General features: G+C 38.6%; 1 protein-coding gene across 11 annotated transcripts in view; it reads right to left on the bottom strand.

The window, feature by feature from the left end:
• The window catches only part of nrxn1a (neurexin 1a), a 150,633-nt gene that overhangs the window by 25,806 nt on the left and 103,044 nt on the right, over positions 1-21,783 (bottom strand). For 4 of the 11 annotated variants that reach the window (XM_030163347.1, XM_030163344.1, XM_030163340.1 and 1 more), the window contains 7 exons: positions 16,893-17,096; positions 15,724-15,750; positions 11,868-11,990; positions 10,264-10,645; positions 8,930-9,120; positions 2,313-2,486; positions 2,005-2,031 (listed from right to left, as the gene is read on the bottom strand). In XM_030163347.1, coding sequence (XP_030019207.1) covers positions 2,005-2,031; positions 2,313-2,486; positions 8,930-9,120; positions 10,264-10,645; positions 11,868-11,990; positions 15,724-15,750; positions 16,893-17,096 — 1,128 coding nt within the window. The remainder of the gene's footprint in view (positions 1-2,004; positions 2,032-2,312; positions 2,487-8,929; positions 9,121-10,263; positions 10,646-11,867; positions 11,991-15,723; positions 15,751-16,892; positions 17,097-21,783) is intronic. The other 7 variants (XM_030163349.1, XM_030163348.1, XM_030163345.1 and 4 more) reach the window with 3 other exon arrangements.

Consider the following 21,783-nt stretch of genomic DNA (forward strand, 5'->3'; position numbering starts at 1 on the left):
CACACAGCGGAGAATGAAGTGAAGTGACTCACTGCTGTAAATAGACCGAGGACATTAAACAGTATTTAAGACACCTAAAACCTGATGTACTGCAAGAGAAATACTGACGATGGAAAACCGCGCTGATAACGTTGTAAAATGAGCACACAGCCTCTGTTTTTGACTTTTATAGTAGCATAACATCAGATTTAACAACCAGATGTAAACGGAAATTTGGTGCACAGGCATTCAGATTTCAGTTTTAATATCTGATCTTTACTTTTTTTTTTTTTTTAATTTGATTATACAGAGATGACTGATGTAGTTATCATGTGGAAATAAAATCTAGATAACTACACTCATGCTAGCTTTAACAAGAAATGGTGATTCCTATCACACACAATCTATGTTTGTTAATGTGGCCAGGATTCAGGTTTTAGAAATGTTTATCAAATACATGTTTATAGTTATTCTTTAGTCTGTCAGCACTAAAAGTGTTAATTTCAGTTACTTCAACCTGCAAAACCTTATATGAAGTCATGATGGGAGACTTTAGACTGACTTACCCATAAAAACCCAGTGCTACTTTTGTGTCAGTTCCCAATGGAATTTTTCTCTCTATTTAACCTTTTGAAAGTGATTTTTCACCATTTACTGGCATATTATCTTCTTTATTTTCTGTTTTTTCAGTGTGAATCATGCATTTTCCTATATTTAATTCACAGATCATGTAGACATTCATTAAAGCTCGGATTAAAGCTGAGGGTCATTTAATCATAAACAGAGAAAACTGATGAAAAAGTGACTTTTTTTTAGCAAGGATATCAATAACTGAACATATAAACAAGTGTTTCCATCCACTGTCATTTACCAAACTCAATGGGTTTTACTGGTGAATGAATGTTGTAGAAGATGACAGTATTTCTACGTTCACTATGGAGCCTCTGAATGTCCAAATGGGTCATATCTGATGACCATGAAAAGATGAATAACTGTATTTTACACCAATTATTTACATGGATTGACAGGATTAATGGATCAGAAGTTCTTAAATACCATAGATCAATAGATGATTTTGGTCGACGGTTAGTTTTACATGCACATCACTATGCTGGATATTTTGGTTTTCCCATCTTTGTGTTTGTAAGTATCATATCCTGATTTCAGTAACTGTGATAAGACTTTACCCCAGTTTTGAGAAATGCTGATGCTCTACCTGGAGTAGTAAGTGTCTCACTAGCATGCATGTAAACATTGTGTAATTATTGTTTTATGTTGTGTTTTTTAAGTTTCACTGTTCAATTTGTAAGGTTATGTACCATTTAATGTAAAACTTATGAGTTGTGATGAGTAAAACCATCAAGTCAGACGTGTTTAGTTTGTCAAAAAGATGCTTAACTCTCTTTGTGATGTTAAATACTTATAATAATTGCTGTTAAGACTAACCTATTGACACAGATTGAGTCCTAGCAAAGGCATCTGGTCCTAAATCACTCCATTATTTTTTGTTTTTCAACTTGGCAGCTGGGGTTCTCCTTCTATAAACACCAATGTCAGATAGTCAAACAACAAAGACAGCTAAAAAAAATAAGAACAAAACAAACAAAAATACAAAAAATGAGTCAGATCTGAATGAAAAATAAAAAGTTCAAAGCTATAATAACTCTGCTTTGTTGTATTTCTAACACGAGGCATGAAGGAAGGGCATGGAACCATCACAAACTGAGTATTGAAGCTGAGGAGTCAGGAGGCGGGGTCAGAGAGCATGCTGCTAGGCAACCCAGGTGGCAGAGCTCAGGTGATGGTGATGTTACTACGGTGATGACTTCACTCAGGTGGCTGGGAGAGGACAGGTCACCTCCGACCTTTGACTCTGGATCACTGGGATCCACACAACACTGGACAGCACTGGGTAGTATCAGCACACGCACACGGACACGCACACATACGCAACATACGCACTGTACGCACACTCATGTTCCCTCCTCACACACGTGTCTCACATGCTCACACAAAGCGATATACCTTGCAAGTCAGCTTTCATCAATGTAACTTTTGTCAGCCAAACAAAAAAGCAAACAAGCAAATTAAGTTAGATGGTTAGTCAATGCACACGGATGCCTGTGAAAGAGTGGAACAGAGAGAAAACACAGTGCGCAGAACGACAGAGATGAGAAGAAAAAGGATCAAATTTACATCTAAAAGACCAAAAGCTGGGTTAGTGGGTTATCTTAAGAACAGAGAGCATGAGTTAAATGAGAACTGAAAAGAAAAGCAGTAGAGGATGTGGGACCGGGACTGATACTTGGTGTTTTTTAACATGTGCGTCTCACCTTCACAGCCTCGCTCCACTTGTCCCATGGTTGCCAAGGCATCAGCCAAAAGGTCAGGGAGGCGGCCGTTCAGATCAACTGTTGCCAGGCAACCCTGGAAACCCTCGCGGGAGTGGACCAGCTTAGGCAGGTCTCGGTACATCTCTTTAGAGACACCCCCAATGTACAAGTCACCTGGATGGAAAAATGACAAAGTTAATCACTGCACTTCAGGTATATTATGTATGTCTACCAACCACATTTTATTTTCCCCTTTTTCCATTCTTTGTTTACTTTGGGTACAATTCATTGTCCACACCTCAAATTTGAACGAAGAGTGAGTTTTAGTAGAATATAGAACCAATAAAACAAGTGGGCAGGAGGAGAGGGTTTGCTCCACTTCTTCATTAACAAGATAAAACACATTTAGGTGTGTATGTTTACATTAACCTAAACAGACACGTATACCACGTAAATGATGTCACAAAACCAATATATTCAATTCACATCAATTACAGGTTGTACATAGTTTGTCCATTTTGACCAAATAGTCAAAAAAGATTCACTTTGACCCTTAAAACAAAATGTCCAGTTCTCCAGAATGTAAATGTCCTGTATGATATCGATCCATTCTTCAGTTGTGAGTGTTTCAGGCTGTAACCATTTTCTAGTGATAGTCTTTTTGCTTGCTGCCAAAAGCATTAACAACAGTTTTTTTTATATTTCAGAGTAACTAACCACATTTTAACACAATGTTTTTATTCAAATTTTGAATAAAACACAGAGACAAAGAATCCTTAAACCTAACAAAAGGATAAAACAAACACAAGCCAGGCAATCTACATATGGTAGAGCACATTATGTACATTACATACAACTAACGCGTTGACCCATGTGGATCCACTGGTTCTAGATATGGTAGTTATGCTGTTGGATCAAAACACGGTATTCGAAATCTCTCTGACTGAACATTTTAGAGACAATTTGACAGATTAGTGTTGCTAAATGACCCACATTTTTACTTTTAAATTCAGTTTTTCTTTAGTTGGACGATAAGGGATTATCCAAAACAAGAAGCTACTTATCTTGAAATAAATGTTGGAATGGCAATCAATTAAAGTTCACTCTCTGACAGGACATTACTGTGTTTTGACCCTGTTGTGTATTTGTGCATGCTGTACTGCATTTATCCAGCAGTCACCGCCAAAGCTTTCTGGCCATAGCAATGTGATTATAAGGCTATTGTATTCCAAAATTACTAATCTCCCCCAAAATATTGGTCCTATCAGCTTGCCATTTTCACTAGTCTGTTCTTTAACCAAAAATACATAAGTATGCCAAACTGCAGCAGTCAGCTCTGTACGGATTTTGTGTGAATCCCTGGACACACACACACACACGCATGCACACAGAGGCCATTTTGCTTTGATAATATAAATAGAAAAAAAAACATTGCACCTTATGTTAAAAAAAAAAAAAAAAAATTCAAATCAAAGTGACAGATCATAGCTACAAAAATTTCAACAGAAATGGAAACTACAAGAGCCAACTACATCAATTGTCATCTATTTTGGATGATATGTTTGCATTCTTAACATATTTAATAAAAGGTCCCTACTAACCATATTTAACACAAATATCTGTACTTTCTACTCACTTTTTCACAACAGGCTCTTTTACTTCAGTTTCAATGCATCTGAGAGCAATTTATTACTTTGATTCTGCATCATTGCAACATTAAAAATTATTTCAACCCATTCCAAAACAGAAGGCTGCTGGAGAGAATATGGGGGAGCCATGGTGGATCATGCCCATGTTTTCTGGTCCTGCCCCTCTATCCAGACTTACTGGAAGAAAGTATCTGAAATCATCTCTAAAGTCTTGGGTTTTAAAATCCTTCACGTTCCCTCTTTCTTGGCCATGAACCTGTTGGTCTTAGTAAGAATGACGATCACCTCCTCAAGGTCTTGTCGGCAGCGAGTAAAAAGACCATTATAAAATACTGGCTTAAGAAAGAATGTCTTTACGAATACTGTAAAACATCTCCATTTACGAGAACAGATGACCTACACAATACGACTGCAGAAAGAAGTGGGGGAGGAACGTTGAGAAAAATAGCATATCTACATAACCTGTCAGACAAATTTGTGACGCAAAAAGTGTAAAAATTATGTTGTTTGCCTAAACAATCCGATCTTTGTAACCCCTTGACCTTAAGATGTGTTTGTTCTGTTTTTTGTTTTTGTATCTATTTAAAAAAAAAACAAAAAAAAACCTTTCATATATAGAGTAAAAAAAATCATTTCAACCTGATTGGATCAAACAATTACACATAAAAAAGAACAAAAAATGAAATAAGAACAAAAACACACCAGTAATCTCTAATTTTAAGACTTACTTCTTATTCAATCAATCAACATTTACATAAAATGTACAGGAAGATGAAAACAGCACAACAAGATTAAAGTGAATTCAATAAAACAAGACGAAAACCTTGTAAAATACCTATTTTTGAAACTTCGCTGCAGTAAACAGGATGAAACCGTACTCAATAGTTCAAGTCTTTTTTTACTGAAGTGTCTCTTCTTCTACTGGAGTAAAATAAGTCTGTGCCTTTGCCACCTCTGCTCAAATCATGAATGTAAGAAGCCCGAGCTGCCAGGAATCCACATATTCTTTACTCAACTCTAAAATAGCAAAGGTTAAAAGTATTTCTACATGTCTGGCGGCGGTTTCTGTGCAAAGCTACTGAACTTCACATTGTCCTTGTGGGTATTATTTCTCTTTGTCTTTTACATCTTTCACATGTGATATGCATCGCTTTATTCATCATAGGTCATCTTTTCTATGCACTATTGTTCTAGCCATATAGGTACAGATCGGTCTTGATGTTGGGAGGACGAGCAGTGATGCAAAAAAAAAAAAAAAAAAAAAAAAATCAATATGTTGAATACATTGATAACAAGCCTGCTTTGTAACGAGTACAGATATTTGTGTGAAAATATAGGACGTAAAACTAACTCTACATCAGACATTCAATGAATACAAACACTAAAAACAGGAAATAAGTGGCTTCATAAAGGTGCGAAGATGGATAAAATGTCAAGTTATTGAATAGTTCCCTTGTGTTTCACCTCAAATGATTTCACTGTCGATATCCAAAGATGTGACCGTGTCAGCAGCAGCTAATGAATATTGTCCTTATTGATTATTCTAAAGATTATTTTCTCAATTAATGGCGCAGTTTTCACTCTAAGATGTCAGAAAATACTTGTTTGCCAGCAATTATCCATAACCCATGAAAAATGACACATAAGTAAAACATCAAACCAGATCTAGTGACCCTATAGTTATTATTATTATTATTATTATTATTATCCATGTAGCCTGTGTGAAGGTTTAACCCTTAAAGACCAAGTGTTACTTCTGTGGTTGTTCCCTAATGATTTTTTCTCTACGTTTAATCTTTCTGATGTGATCTATCACCATTTATTGTAATATTATCCTCTGTGTTTTGCATTTTTTAAAGTGAAAATCTGGAATTTTCCTATATTTAATTTACTGACCATATAGATGTTCATTAAGGCTCAGATTAAAGTTGAGGGTTATTATATGAGAAACAGAGAAAACTGGAGGAAAAAAAAAACAAAAAAACGTGACTCTTTAAGCAAAATGTTAAGAATTGATCTTATAAACAAGTATCTCCATCTAATGTTATTGATCAAACTCCATGGGTTTTACTAGTGAATCAATGTTATAGAAGATGATGGTGTTTCTATGGTAACTACGGAGCCTCTGAACATCCAAATGGGTCATATCTGATGACCATGAAAAGATGACAAACTGTATTTTACACCAATTACACCAAATTTACGCCATATCATTAAAAGAGAAGAAATGAGACTACCGAAGCCCATGTGTCTGGTTATTTAAATGCTTAATGAGATGTTTATACGAAATCCCGATACACTACAAACAAAAAGCGAAGGATATTTTTAATTTTTGGGCAATTTTTTTCAGTTGGGACTCTTGCACAGCACTTTTTACTTTTTTGTGTGTGAACTGAATTGAAACACATTTTTTTAGTAACCAGACATAGTTTTATTTACAAATGGCAAAAATGACCCAAAAAATTAGAAAAAAACAGAAAAGAAATATCCTTAACTTTTTGTTTGCAGTGTATGTTCTGAAGCACTGATGATGACAAGATGAAATGGTTGTTTAGTTCAAATATATATAAATTAGCATTATTTGATTGTAAAGCCTGGAAAAAACGGCAGATGTGTTAGTTTAAATTGGTCAGTACAATGTCTTGGTTATATCGATTGTTTCTATCGTCTGGTATTTGGTCTTTGGTTTATATTTTTGGTGTCTTAAAAGCCCATGTAAGGGCTGGGGATATTCTTATGCAGGACACAATAATAAAAATTCATTCATTCATACATGTATTGATTGGATTAATGGATCAACAGTTATCAAACATTTTAGCTCTGTAGAGGCTTTTGGATGTTTGGATCTTTATGGGTTAACAGTCTCAACAACAAACACTCGCTCTTTCTTAACAAATCAGGAAAACTTTTGAGCTGCTGCATTAACATAAACATTAACATACGGATGACTGACTCTATTTGACGCTGAGTTCCAGACCTTTCACCAACCCTGTGAAATTAGTTTGAAACCCCGTTATTACCCTGACACCACCAGCCCGATTCTCAAATGGGAATGAAACACCAGCTGACTCCAGGGTTTCCCACTGATAATTTCACAGGGTGTCAACAAGTTCATATAAAGACTTTACCACCATAATGAATGCAGATTAACAGCCATTTCTGCTCTTTATGGAGATGAAGGTAACGTTAAGTTTCACTTGGAGTTGTGATTTTTTTAATAAGGAGACACCACATTAGGACCAGGATCTAGAGTTTGTGTAATAAAATTATTATTTCTTGATAATTATACATTTTTTTTTTTTTAGTCTTCAAGGTTTGTTTTGTTTACATTCTCAGTTGAAATACCAGTTATTCCTTTTTTAATTCATTTATATTTTGATGTTGAATACCTTTTTAAATGTTTTCAGTGTTTTACGTCTAGATTTGTTGAATATTCTGTTGTTTGTTAAAATACGTTCACATTTTCTTTTACACTGTTTTGTCTTAAGTTGTTTTTATGTAATTTTTTTCTTGTATAGTATCATCTTCAACATCTTCTCCATCTCATTTTTTTCTTTTCCATCATTTTGTCTTTTACGTCTTTTTTTTTTATCTTGTTTTGTCCTTACGTCGCTTAAGTCTGGTTTTATTTGTATGTGGTTTTTGCCAGGATTCATCTTTTACAGTGTTTTTGTAGTTTTCCCATTTCATCCATTGTTTTTATCTAGTTTTATTGTTCTACTTTTTTTCTCGCTTTATATCAACTTGTCGCATCTTTGCCATCATTTTTGCCGTTTTATCTTTTAAACTGTTTTTTTTTTTGTCTTATTTCATGTTTTTCTTGTATCATTTTTTATACAATTTTCCTCTTCTACATCATTTTTGTCTTGTTTCATCTTTTCCATCACTCATCTTGATTAATCTTTTACAGTGTTTTTGTAGAGTTCCATATTATCCATTATTATTGTCCGGTTTTACATTTTCAACTTGTTTCATCTTTTCCATCATTTATGTCTTGTTTTGCTTTTTTAGATATATCTTATTTCATGTTTTCCATGACATTTGTCTTATTTAATCTTTTACATAATTTTCATCTTCAACATAATTTTTGTCTTGATTCATCTTTTACAGTGTTTTTGTAGATTTCCATTTTATCCATTTTTTTTACTTGATTTTTTTTTTGTTATTTTGAACTTGTTTCATCTTTTAAATATTTTTATCATTTTGTCTTTTGTCTTTCTTTGTCTTGTTGCATCTTTTCCATCATTTATGTCTTGTGTTGCTTTTTACATAACTTTTGCTTATTTCATTTTTTCCGTGCTGTTTGTCTTGTTTTATGATGGTAGATATATTTTTGTTGTTTTTTTGTCTGTTTATGGTGTGAATGCTCGATGCTGTACACATTTAATTTAATGTCAGCAGTGTATCAGGTGAAAAGGATAGGCAAAAAAATAATCTTTTGCTTCTACCCTATTCCTTTTTTGCTTAATGTGTTTATTATAATTATTGTAAGTGCAATGATTGATGTACAAAACAAACCAAAAATAAATTCATCCATTTATTCATCTTCTACATCATTTTTGTCTTGTTTTGACCTTTACAAACAATTTATAACCACTAATAATGATCTAGCTCCTCCAACTGTCGCTTAGGATCAAAAAATAAGCCTTTAAACTAGACATAAATAACACTCTGACGTCCACTGTGATAACTCTTAACACTAACTGATATAATAACATTTATCATGTTAACATTTCTCTGGTCTAACAGCTTCACATTAGTTCCGTTTTATGTTTTACTTTCAGTGTGATGAATTTTCTTAGAGGCACTCATCCAACCACTTGTACCTCTGTTAAAATGACACTGGACTTCGATGTTTTAAGGACCTGTGGAAACCCTGTCATAAGCCTGATCCCATAATGAGAGCTGGTTATGTGACATATTATGCATGACGGCATAAATGCAATTACTGCTCAGTCTAATGCTCACCCTTTAGGTCGAGGTTCTTGGCTCCCATGGTCGTCTGCGTGGTGACTTTGGTGTCAATCTTGACTGTGTGGAGATTGTTAGTGTCGCGGGAAATGTGCACGTTGTGCCAGTGGTTGTCATTTAGCGGACTGTTGGAGTTGCCCTTGATCAAGTGCGCTCCATTGCCCAGGTCAGATATATAGTGTAGGTAACTGCAGAGCGAAGAGGGGGAAGAGAGGAAGACGGATTTAACAAATCAGAAGAGAAAAGGAAAATGTGGGCTATTCTCTGGAGAGTCTGATAATCTGTCCTGCAGAATTTAATCTGCCTTGTAAAAATGTAATTACAGAAATGGAAACAGAGCTGCTTGACCCGCACATTTTCATTTCATATTTGATATTTCAGCCAGTCAAGATCATTAATAATTGCAACTTGCAGCAAAAATGACATGATTGGACTTTTCAGCAGAACAGCTTCCACAGAGACGTGTATTAAAAGTTCATGTCTTATTCTAATTGTGTTTATTTTCGACGCATTTCAGCCCTTAGATATTGTTGGAGTCAAATATCTGGACCAAAAATGTACAAAAAGGAAAACGCATACAGTTAAATCCTTAAGTATTTGGACAGTAGCACAGATGTTGTGATGTTCCCTGTGATGTTCCCACCACAGTGGAAGTGAAGTGAATCAATCCAGATGTGATTGAAGTGTAGACTTTCATCTTGAATTTGAAGGGTTTCACATAATATTGCCTAAATCATAACTATTCTAACCAGTCCCTTCATTTTCAGAGGCTCAAAGGCAGCTTCATGTCCAGATGTGTCCTGTTCTCTGGGTATTTTATGACAAATGAAGCAGATAAAAGCTCTGGAGTCCATTCCAGATGTTGAATTTGCATTTGGTAGCTGTTCACTGGTGGGATTAAGAGGCCAAATTACAATATTTGTGTCACTGTCCCAATACTTATAGACCTGACTGTGCATTAATCTATACTTTAAAACAGGATTTATAGATATATTTGTACACTGACACCGTTATGGGTCCAAATTTTCAATAAAATATACTTAAATCCTTATAGTTGTAGTGTTTTTACATCTTGGGTAAAAGTAGGACATAATATTGGGTGATAGTAGATACTTTTTCTCTGTAAATAGGTTGTGCAAAACCTAAAAAAACACTCTCCCTGCTCATAGAAACATTAATTAACGAACATCTGAGAGGATATTTATACATTTTGAGCAGAGTCTGTGGTATATACTTATTTTGAAGGGAGTCTAAGTGAACTGAACCACATGTTAAAGGTAGGGACAGCATGTAGAAGGTGACTCAACACACACTTGGGTCATCCTGCTCACCCTTTCACCAGTTCTACGACAATGAAGTCGTTGCCGTCTCCCCTGTTGAACAGAATAAGGCCGTCGGGGGAGGTGGTCTTGAACTGCATGAAGAGATGCATGGAGTAGTAGGCCTGAAGGGTGGGCAGCGTCACAAAACTGGAGCGCGAGCGGAAGGTGACGGGGTCGGCCACGATGCTCTTGTAGCCGATGACGGCGTTGAGCTCGCAGTAGTCGATGTCGCCGTTCTTGCACAGGTCGATATAAGGCATGCCGTTCAGTGCCAGGCCCTGAAGGTGGCCGATGAAATTGGACGGCACCGCAGGCATGAAGCGCTTCTCCGTCACTATGCCCGTCTCCACATTGTGAAACTCCAGTTGGGTGTGGTCGCCCGCCATCTGACCTGGTGGCGGGGGTAAACTTCAGAGGTGAGGACTATTGAAAGCTGGCTTTGAAAGTCATACACATCTGGAAAATGGGATCTACAGCTACAGTTAACGACAGAGTACGTTCACATGTTAATGCACTTTTGAGACATAGTTAAACAGAACATCAGCAGGGGCCGGTTTCATAAAGGCACTTTAGTCCAGTATCAATTTTTCTCTTAGATCAGTCATGATGCAAGATGGACTGTTACATAGAAATACATTTAATTTTTTAAGATTCTTTTTTGTATTTCAAACATTCACAGTTCTAACGTGGCACTTTTACATTTGCTTTTCTTGTCATGTTTGAAAAGGAGTAGATAGAAGAATAAACTTGTATGTTCCCATTACACGCCACTAAATGAATCTGAACAGCACAAAACAATACAGGAATATTTCTTTCTTAATGAGAAATTAGAATAAAGATTTAAGACCTTTATCACTATGATAACCTTCAGTTAAATAAGCACAGGAACCATCTGACAAAAAGGAGGAAAAGATGGCTTGTTTGTGATTTAATAATGTAGACATATGATGACAACGAGGCTTACATTTCTTTATACTATACTTATTTATGTTATTATGTTAAGTTATTTGATCATGTGAATGAGGGTGGGATTAAATAAGTTTGTCTTGTTCCCACTCCTTTCGAGTGTAGATGAATGATTTTGGAATTTTGAATTTGCATGTATTCTGTAAATGCTCGAAATAAACAAATAAAACGAAATGAAAAGAATGAAATTTTGCTGCTAAAATATCCTCTAACTGTTGAAATTCTACCAGAAAGTAAAAGTTGAGTGAACTGAGCTCCATTTGTGTGTAGTACCTGCAAGATCGACTGTGTTTTTGGTTGGAAGAAAGTCTTAATTTACCCAGAATTCAATGAGCTTTAGTCTTAACATAGTTAGGAGTTTATCATTTATTTATCTAATCTAGATGTAAACCAGTAATACTCAAGTTACAGCCCTGTTTTACCTAATTCACAATGAAAATAAAGTGATAATCTTATAAATGTAACCAAAGAATGGTGTCAAATATCAGAAATTACATTATTAAGTCAGTTAATGGAAGTTATTTTAGAGTTATGTTTATTCATTTTAGATTTTTAATCATGTCTGTTTAGTGTCTACCTTTGTGAAACCGGACCCAAACCCTGTTGAAAAGGTGAAGGTGTGGGTAAATGCAGGATGCTCTGGTTACCTTCGACGGGCTGCAGGTCGTCCACGGTGAGTTTAAGGCTCTTTCCACGCCGGACTACCCTCACAGTGTGCCACTCATTATCATTGAGGCCCGACCCCGCAAAGATTGTCTCTGGGCCTTTACCTACACATAGTCCAGAGCACCATTAACATATGCACAGAGAGGTGGACAGAGACAAAGAGAGAGACAGAGACAGACAGAGAGAGAAGCAGAGGAAGAAGACGCAGAAAGCCAGGCAGGTATAATTAAAATTTAAGGACAGAAAGCAGGGAGAATGGAGGGGAAATAGCGGAGGGAAGGAGGGACCATACATATCCTCAGGAGACAAACACCTCCATGTCTACACAGTCTCTCCACAGATAGACAGACAGGCCTTTTTGCAGATGCGCCAGCAAGACAGATGAAGTGACACAGACAGACAGACAGACAGACAGACAGACAGACAGACAGACAGACAGACAGAAAGATTAACATAAATGGATGCCATGGGTGCCTAAGATGGAGACTGTGTGAGTCACAACAGGCCCACGCTGAGACAATCCATCTGTGGTCAGATTACACCACCATGATGACCACCTACTACCCACACATGCAAAGACAGTGCAGTCCCGTCCCCTTAACTCCTACACACCACCCGACATGCCTCTCACCCCCGCACCTTTCACGTATATCAGCGTTTATGATGCAGAGCTCAGAGGTGCAGTACCGTGTTAAGCCTCACGGTGGCAATACACACACAGCGCAACGTCTGGGAGCTCTCCAAGGTGCTGATGTGCAGCAGAATGAGAGGAGCTGTCCTCTCATGATGTCTCTCTCTGTCTCTGCCCATCTACCAGCTCATATCTTCTTATAGTTGACTGCACACATTTGACAGACTGACTGCGCCCAAAAAACCTTGGTGTCCCCTTCCTCCTGCTCGCTACAAGCATCCCACCAACCTTGAACATGACACCCTACCAGCCCTTTTTCCCACACACACACACACACAATGTCACACACACTACTTTGCCATTCCTTTCCTTCGCCTCTCTCAGCTCTGTTGGTTTGAGGAGTGCGACTGCTAACGGTGACCTATAAGGAGGTAATGACGGGAGGGGGAGGTGAGAAGTAAACTGACCCGAACGGATTCCGCTGTAGAAAATGTCAAGCATGCCTACATCACTCATGGAGGCAGGCAGGCAAGAAGGGAGGCAGACAGACATGCAAAAACACAAGCGCACAGGTAAAGAGAGCGAGAGGCCGACACGCAAACATAATTAACCAAATATGTGGAGTCAATCAAAGCAGACATACAAATATCTGGATGTCTATGTGTGTTTGCAAAGCCAAAAGAGTGCGTTCAGAGAGGACACGGGGGTCCCCTGAGGAGACTCAGCTGTGCTCTGGGCATGAGCATCTCATCCTGTTACCATGGATCACTGCCTAGCGCCGAGTAAAGCACAGAGTATGTCCATGTATGTGTGATTTTATGTGTGTGTGTTTTCGCATATGTAAGTCAACGAGCAGACTGAAGCGAGCATGAGGCGGTGATCTGTGTCAACCTGGGAGCAAGGAGAAGCACAAACACACCCCAAAAAAAAAAAAAAAAAAGACAGAAAGGGAAAAAAAAACACATGTGCACATATTTTGGGTCAGTGCGTCAAGCTGCATGGGAAAGTACTAGTGAATGCTGCAGCAGTATAAACCTAAAGACAACAAGGTGAGATGACTCAAACAGAAAGTCAAGAGGGAGTGTTTGCTGCGATGGAAGTAGGCTTCAAATCAAATGACAGAAGCTGCTGGAGATTATAAGCGCGAGATAATGAAAAGAAAATGACAAAAAGCTTTTCATATTTCATTAGCTTCAAATAACAAATGGCTTTTCTGCTGTTTAAGCTTCAAATATCTCCCATGCAGTGGCTTTTATTTGACTGCTGAGTGGGCTATTTCAGTGGCGCCTGGCTGTTAAATACATTTTTTTTCTTCCCTCTTAAATATCAGATGTATAATTTATTGTATGCACACGGTGTGCCAGAAAAGTGGCTGCCTACTGAAATGTTCATTGAGACAACCGGTCTAAAATTGGCCGACAGACATGCGGGATAGCAACAGTGCTATGTGGCTAGTAGGGTTTCTATGGCAACTGCAGTCGTCCATTTCACCACCTCTTTGCCGTCACAGAGCATTCGTCTCCCTCGCTTTCTCTGTGGTCGTGACAGAGAGGAACTCCACGTGAGGGAATTAAACTTCATCAGGGATTCAGCTCAACTCACAACAGCGTGAACACACACACATACACACATAAAATCACACACACATACTCTCACATAGGAAAACACACACAGATGGGTAATGAAAAGACTACAGAATGCACAGGCATCCTCTTACTTAAACTCACGCTAATCACACTGGATGAAACACTAACCAAAAATCCCTCATGTAGAGTCTAGAAAGAAACAACAGGCAAACAAAGAAATCCACCAGACAGGCGCTGGGATGAAGGTGCGACAGAAAACCAGAGGGAAAACACGCCTTTTGTCTGTGGCATGAAGGAGAAGTAATTAGCCCGCAGCGCCAAGTAGCATTTATCCACCAGCTAGCTCTGCACTTTGTCTATTAGCTCATAATTTCCAACACCCCTCACTTCACCTGAACACCTCATTCTCAGCTCCTACCCTCCAGCTCTGTAAAGTCTGTATTCTAATGCGCTCTAGTGGCATGGGCATAATTAAGTGTGGCTTTGCAAAATCACATCATGTTACGATGGCTAACAATTAGGATATTTTTGGCGCATTAAAGCTACGATACAAAGGAATGAAACAGAAGAAAGGTGCTGCAAAAGATTATTAAACAAGCTAAAGTCTACGTGTGAGATCCGTTTGTTTACAAGAGAAAAAAAGAAGCATTACGGTAGTGGTGTTTTTTATTTGCTGTATTAGAGACGCATAATTACATGCACTATAAAGGAAAATATTGCTAATGAAGCCACAAATATTGCAGAAATATGTTTAGCAATCTTTATAACAATCAGAAATGTAAATAGGGATACCTGGGATGTAATTATCCATCCAACAGAGGGATAAACATCTGAAAATAATTACCACTTTAAGAGCACAAAATGAAATCAGATCTACATGAAATTTAAGGAGTAGTCATGAATAAAATTCTGCAGCATGCAATTAACAAGAGGCTGTACCATAAATAAATGATATGAGTCATTTAGTTGGGTTTTGGGTCTGAGATGAAGACAAATTCTTGATATTTTACTATTACTTTAGAAAGAACATATAGAGGCTTATAGTATGGGTCTCTGTTGCTTGTTTTTGCTTCTACTCAGGGATCAGGTTGGAGTCTCTCAGTATGTATTTTAGTTTATGTATTTCTGTTTCTGGAGGCTTACGCTGCCTGGATAATCTGCTTTTTAGTATTTCAGAGCAGCTCTCTGTCTCCATCTCTTTATACACCTGTATCTCTTCTTCGTCTTTATGTTTTCTCTCCCTCTGCTTCCTCCTCCAACCCCCACCATCCTGTCTTCAATCCATCCCTCCTTGCTAAAATGGCCGACCTGGAAAACCCTGGCCCTCAGCAAAAAATTGCGCGGCTCCTGTGGTGTAGCTGAGCGTGTAGACAACAAACACACGAATGTGCACGCGGCCCCTGCAGAACACACTAAAACACACACATATATGGACACGGACGCATGGAACGGAGATATGTTGAATCAGGGTTTAAGATCTGAGAGACTGACAAGACAGAAACAGTGAAGAATAGTCAGACAAACACACAATGGTGCGCACACACACACACATAAAGTAAGGAGGAGTAGGAGGAGGAGGAGGAGGAAGGGGAGGGTTAGGTGAGATGGAGGATCACTTACTGGCTGTACAGTTTATCCTGATACAGTCTGGAGGGAGAGCAGAGCAGAGGGTTAATGCTGCACACATACATACACCGTCCACGTCCTGGGGATGCACACATCGACACACCCTGCACGCTTCGACAAACACACACACACACACACACGCACACAAACACACACACTGCTGAGGAAACACAACCTCTCCTTTCCTTTCTTAAAGCACCTCAATTTGGATGTCTTTCTGCATCTTTTAATTAGTGTGTGGAAAAATACAGCTTCGGAAAGTGCAGATTTTTTTTTTACCCACTAACAAAACAGATGTAAAGGAGAGTTTGTGCGTCCCAGTGTGAGTGTGTGTGTGTATATGTGTGTGTGTGTAGTCATTGGCTGCTCTGGCGTGAGCGACATTTTCAGCCACCAATCAAAAGTGTCAGGAGACTGAGATGGGTCAACTGTGTCAGTTTGTCTCTTGACATCTAACACATCCCATAATGGTGTCGCTCATTCAGAGCACAAATCTCCACAAATGACTGGAAGATTCAGCGCTTTCCATTATTTTCTCTCTCTACCCATGATGCACTGGTGTGTCGTGTGGCGTCAACCGCAGAGAAGACGTGGCTGCAGACAACCAGAGACCAACACATGCACCCCAGTTTTTGAGTCTAGGTGTGTGAGAATATGCCTGTGGAAATGAGAGACAAAGTATGCATGTGCTACTTTCCAGTGGTTTTGTGTGTGTGTGTGTCAGGTGTGTGAGTCTTTGTGTGGATCGGTGAAGATGTTAGGGATGCACAGGTCCACTGGCAGTGAGCAGAGAATGCAGCTTGAGGATTGACCCTCTGTTCGACACAAAAAACAACTGCACTATCCATAAATTGCCAGCGTGTGTGAGTGTGTTTGTAATTAGCTGAATATACACAATTAATTCATTCCAGATGCTCGGAGGTATGTTTTAAAGACTGTGAAGCATGTCTCGATTATCAAAGTCAAGCAGAATTACCTTTTCAATCTATATTCATTATCTGTGGAAGAGTATAAGTTAATTTTCCAAGACAATATATTATTAATCAGGACTTAATCACATTCCTGTACTTGAAATAGCCAAGAGGCCAGTATCAGCTGCATTCCCCTGGTAGATAATTAAATTCATGTTTAAAGATATACATGTGAGCGTTGAGTGTGTGTACCTAAGTTGACAGTGAGTCGGACACGGCCCCCATCCAGCTCCAGACGAAGGGTGTCTGCGGAGTTACGGGATGTGGTTGCCATGAGAACGCCATAAGCCCGCTGGGAGCGAAACCGTAGCGAGACGTCCTCCGCCTCGGTGTGCATCGCCACAGGCAACTGCACCTTCATAAACTTACTGCCGTCGTACGACAGGATAGTCGCATCTACACAAAAACACACAGAGAGGGAGAGACACACAAGACAGAGAAGGTGAGAATAAAAGAGGATGATGGGAGAGGAAGGCAATGTGGGAAGAAGACATAAAAAAAGATGATTGACGGGCAGAAAACAAGAGGTGGGAGGAGTGAATCAGCTTTAAACACGGCAAAATATGCTGTCTTTTTTTTCTTGTCAAAAACCCTGCTTCCCACAAATATTACCCCATCAACTTCCACCCTTAATTCATCATCACTCCCTCCGTCTTACAAAGGAGCATGTAAAAATAGCAGCAGCTGGCTGGCTCGCCCTATTATCCGGTTAAATCAGAATGCATGGCGGTGAGTGTGTTAGCCACCGTCGCTGACATCCCAGACCCTGGAGTCATAATGTAACAAGCTCAGGTGATCCCACTTTAATGTCTTTTGCATACTCATTTGCATATTCATAATCTCCTCTCCCCGCTACCTGCTGGGGCCAATCCCCGACCGCTAAACTGTTTACCTCCAAGGACCCTGTTTTTTATTGGCCAATTACATACACAGCTAAACACACTCTCCATGTCTCTGTGTCTTTATCTCTCCCTCTCCTTCTTCTTCTTCTCCTTCTCCTTCTTCTTATATCTCTCCATTCCAGCCCTCCTTCACTCTCCTTTTTTTTTTTTTTCCCGTTCGCTCCCTGTTTCCGTGGGAGACGGTTGGAGCCAAGGCAAAAACAAGAGAACAGGAAGAGAGGGAGGCCTCATGAATACTGATGAGCTGAGAGGGAGAAAGAGCGATAGTGTATGTGTGTGTGCACGTCAGAATAAGTGAGTGAATTTAAGTGTGAACAGAGGAGGGTTTAGTAAAGTGAGAGCAAGGGGAGAGAAAATAGGGGCAGAGAGAAAGACAGAGGAAGGAGGGGAAAAAAAAAAGGAAAAAAGCTCTTGGCTAAAATGCAAATGAACCCTCATTAACTTGAGGAAAAAAAGGAGGTGGTTGGCCTGTTATATCACAGATAACATAACTAACAGCCACACATACACCCGCCCGGTGCGTGCACACGTGCTCACATTTGTGATAAGGAAGACAGCTGACTAAATTTTCTTCACCATAGCACCTGACTCACTACCAGGAGGAAGGAAAGCAGGACAGAAAGAGGACAAAAAACAGCAAGTGAGCACCCGATATGAGGAGGAGGAGGAGGAGGAGGAGGAAGAGGAAGGGATGTGCGAAGAAACAGCGGTAATGTCATGTGTGCGTCGCTGCTCCTTATGGAATAAAAATTCATCTCAGTGTCAGAGCGGCCATCTTTGTTCATTAAAGAAGTGATGAGGGAGGGGGGGGCAACAAAGGAAAGAGGGAGAAGGAGGGAGAGAAAAAAAAAGGGAGGGAGAAACCGCAGGTAGAAGGCGTAAACATGGCCAATCACTCTCTCCATCTGCTTCTCCATCTGTGCTTCCTTTAATCCACTGAACCACCAGTTAGTGACCCCTCAATGCACACGGAGCAGGATGAAGAAAGATAGATATAGAGAAAAGACAGAGCGAGAGGCAGAAAGAAAGCATCCCTATGATAAACACACACTTCGGATATTTGTCCTCTGACAACATTTTCATATCAACACCTTTCAGAAGTGTGTGTGTGTGTGTGTGTTGTGTGTGTATATCTCCGGTTGGATGATAGTACAATCATCACTTGAGACGCGTCAGCAGTTGTGGCACAAACAACATTTCTTCTTTTCTTCTTGTCTGACTCCATCTCACTTCTTTCAAAACGGGCTGTATCAGTTCCTCCGCCAATCTTTTCCTACTTTCCATTTCTCACTCGGCCTGAATTCATACCCTTTTCCCGTGACTCTCTCTCTCTCTCTCTCTCTCTCTCTCTCTCTCTCTCTCTCTCTGTCAGATTTTCTCCTCCCATCTCCCATTCGTCCTCATCTCCTCACCTGCTGTCATATGGCGGTTCCAGCTCGGTGCCTCCACCCTCCTCTGTCACAGCTCCAGCTCCCAGACTTTTTTTTTTCTTTCTACATGTTTCCTCCTCCATCGATTCCCAATCTCTACACCCATATCAGTCCAATAGTCCTGTCTGCAGCTCTGCTTCCTACCACCTACACTCCTTCACCTCTGCCTCCATTTTACTACTGTTGTTTGAGTAAAAAAAGGTGCATCCAAATATAGGGAAGTCACACTTGACAGAAAAGCAGCACTACTATTGTTCATTTTCTACATTTCAACTCACATCCTCAGGCTACAAGTCTTGTTAGTGGAGTGCTGCTTGCTTTTACATATTAAGCTGTTTTCTGAAAAAAGAGGAGTCTACCTGCCAAAAAGCACAGTCTCCTCTGTTTGGTTGATTCGACATGTGGAGCAACAACCCAAAACAAACCAATGATGACCAGAAACCGCTGAAATTTCATCATAAAGGTCCTCAAACAATTTCAAGAATGCATTTCATTGCACATGAAACTCCAGGAGGTTTCCAGGAAAAGACAAAATGAAAATAACTCAGTGCTTGACTTGATCATTTTAGAGCAAGGGCGTCAAACATACGGCCAGTGGGACTTATTCATTTATTTTTCAAAGGAATTTTAGGTTGTTCCTAAATTTTCAGGTTATTCACATTTTTGGCTTGAAGATAGTTTGTAAAGGTAAACATTTATACATACTGTAATTACACCTTTTGCACTAAAATATAAAGAAAATTTGTAGTTGTTATTATTTATAAGTTATTGCTCTATTATTTCACTGGTCCAGCACGCTTGAGGTCAAATTGGACTAAATGTGGCCCCTAAACTCAAGTGAGATTTAGAGAACTGCATAATGAAGCAATTCCCCTAGAGGCCATTTGTGGTATTGCAGCACCAAAATGGACCATAATGACAAACTGACACAAGACACATCTGTAAAACTGCTGACGGAACTCTTACAACTGCAAAAACAGTTGGATATTACTCTGTTTACTGTCAGGTTTTATAAGACTGAGGTTTTATATGTTTAAAGCCATCTGAGCAGCTGTTGTCTACATCTGCAATGAACTCCATAACACGGAAACCCTGAAACGTTTGTTGCTGAGGCATCAAAAAGCAAGTTTCTACTGAAAATAACAGGTGGAATTTTGGGTCCAGAATCCAATTTTAATCTCACATTCATGTTTTTTTGTCAAAGCTCAGCCAGATATATACAGTATGTAGCAGATGATCCAGTGGAAAACCTTAAAAACTTAAACAGCCACCAGCGACCGAAAGCATCTACTGATATAAAATATTTAATCACTTCAGAATCATTAATCCTATTAATACATTTAAATAATTGAGGTAAAATGCAGTTTCTCATCTTTTCATCATATGGATGTTCAGAGGCTCCGTAGTGAACGTGGAAACACTGTCATCTTCTACAACACTGATTCACCAGTAAAACCAATAGAGTTTGACAAATGATCCTTGTTTTTGTGTTTATTTTGCTGAAAAAGTCAGTTTCTCTTCTTTTTTCTCTGTCTTGATATAATAAGCTTTCAATTAACGCTGAGTTTTCATGAACATCTACATTATCTGTGAATTAAATATAGGAAAATACTTGATTTTCACAGAAAAATGCAAAATGCAAATCATAATGTTGTAATAAATGGTGATAAATCACTTAGGAATGGCTGGATGTACAGAAAAATGGTCTTTTGGGGTAAAACATCAAATTCAGCTTCTTGAAGACTTGAATTTTTTCTCCTGTTTCAACCTTCATGAGGTATTTAAATCTTACCATTTATTACATATTTAACATACTGAAGACATATTAGTGTCATTATGGCAAATATTTGCTTTTAAGCGAGTGACAGTCTGTTCCATTCATCCCAAAGGGTACATGAAGGAGTTGTACAAACATTAACTGACTCTTTTGCCCCAAATTAAAACAGTCAAACCCATTTTTCATAACTACGTATCTTCTGCATGTTCTGATACTGAAACATTTTTCAGACATACAGCTGACTTTGTGAAATCTAGAAGCATACATTTTCTCTAAAAACAAAGCAACAAAGCTCTCATAACACACTGTTAGTTACTATGACAAAAATGTGACAGTTTTTATTAATCTACTTCTCTGCTTTACTTTTTCATATATTTTGTGTACCTATTTATCATTACTGTTTCTACTGAGGGCTATTTTATATACCCTCCTTTCTACTGAGGGCTATTTTATATACCCTTCTTATGTTTTTCTATATTTTTTATGTTCCTTAAACTGTGGTAACACTGCAAATCTCCCCATCATGGGTCTAACAAAGGATTATCTCTGCAATTTTATCTTGTCTTAATCCATCCACATGACGTTCTCAGACCTTCTGATGGTATAAAGATCTGTGTAAACGTCACTGTTTTCTAAATCAAGTCGATTTTCAGTAGAGAAGACACTTAATTGATTAAATAATGCACACATAAACATCATTCTCCTGAGCAGCTTTCTACTGTAGACATGTATAGAGACGGTGCATGTGCAGTTACAGCAATATATTCCACATTTGGTCTAATCTGTTTTTCATTTTTACTGGATTATTTGGAACCTTTTAGACATTCAACTGGCACTAGAACCTTGAGCACATTTTTGTTGTTAATTAGCATTTATATTAGTGCATTACACATTATTGCTGCCTAAGCTGAAATCTGAATTTAATGTCTTCGATGGGGGTGAAATCCAAATGGCACTTTAACATAAAGGCCTGG

This window comes from Sphaeramia orbicularis, chromosome 19 (genome assembly GCF_902148855.1).
Source record: "Sphaeramia orbicularis chromosome 19, fSphaOr1.1, whole genome shotgun sequence".
Lineage (NCBI taxonomy): Eukaryota > Metazoa > Chordata > Actinopteri > Kurtiformes > Apogonidae > Sphaeramia > Sphaeramia orbicularis.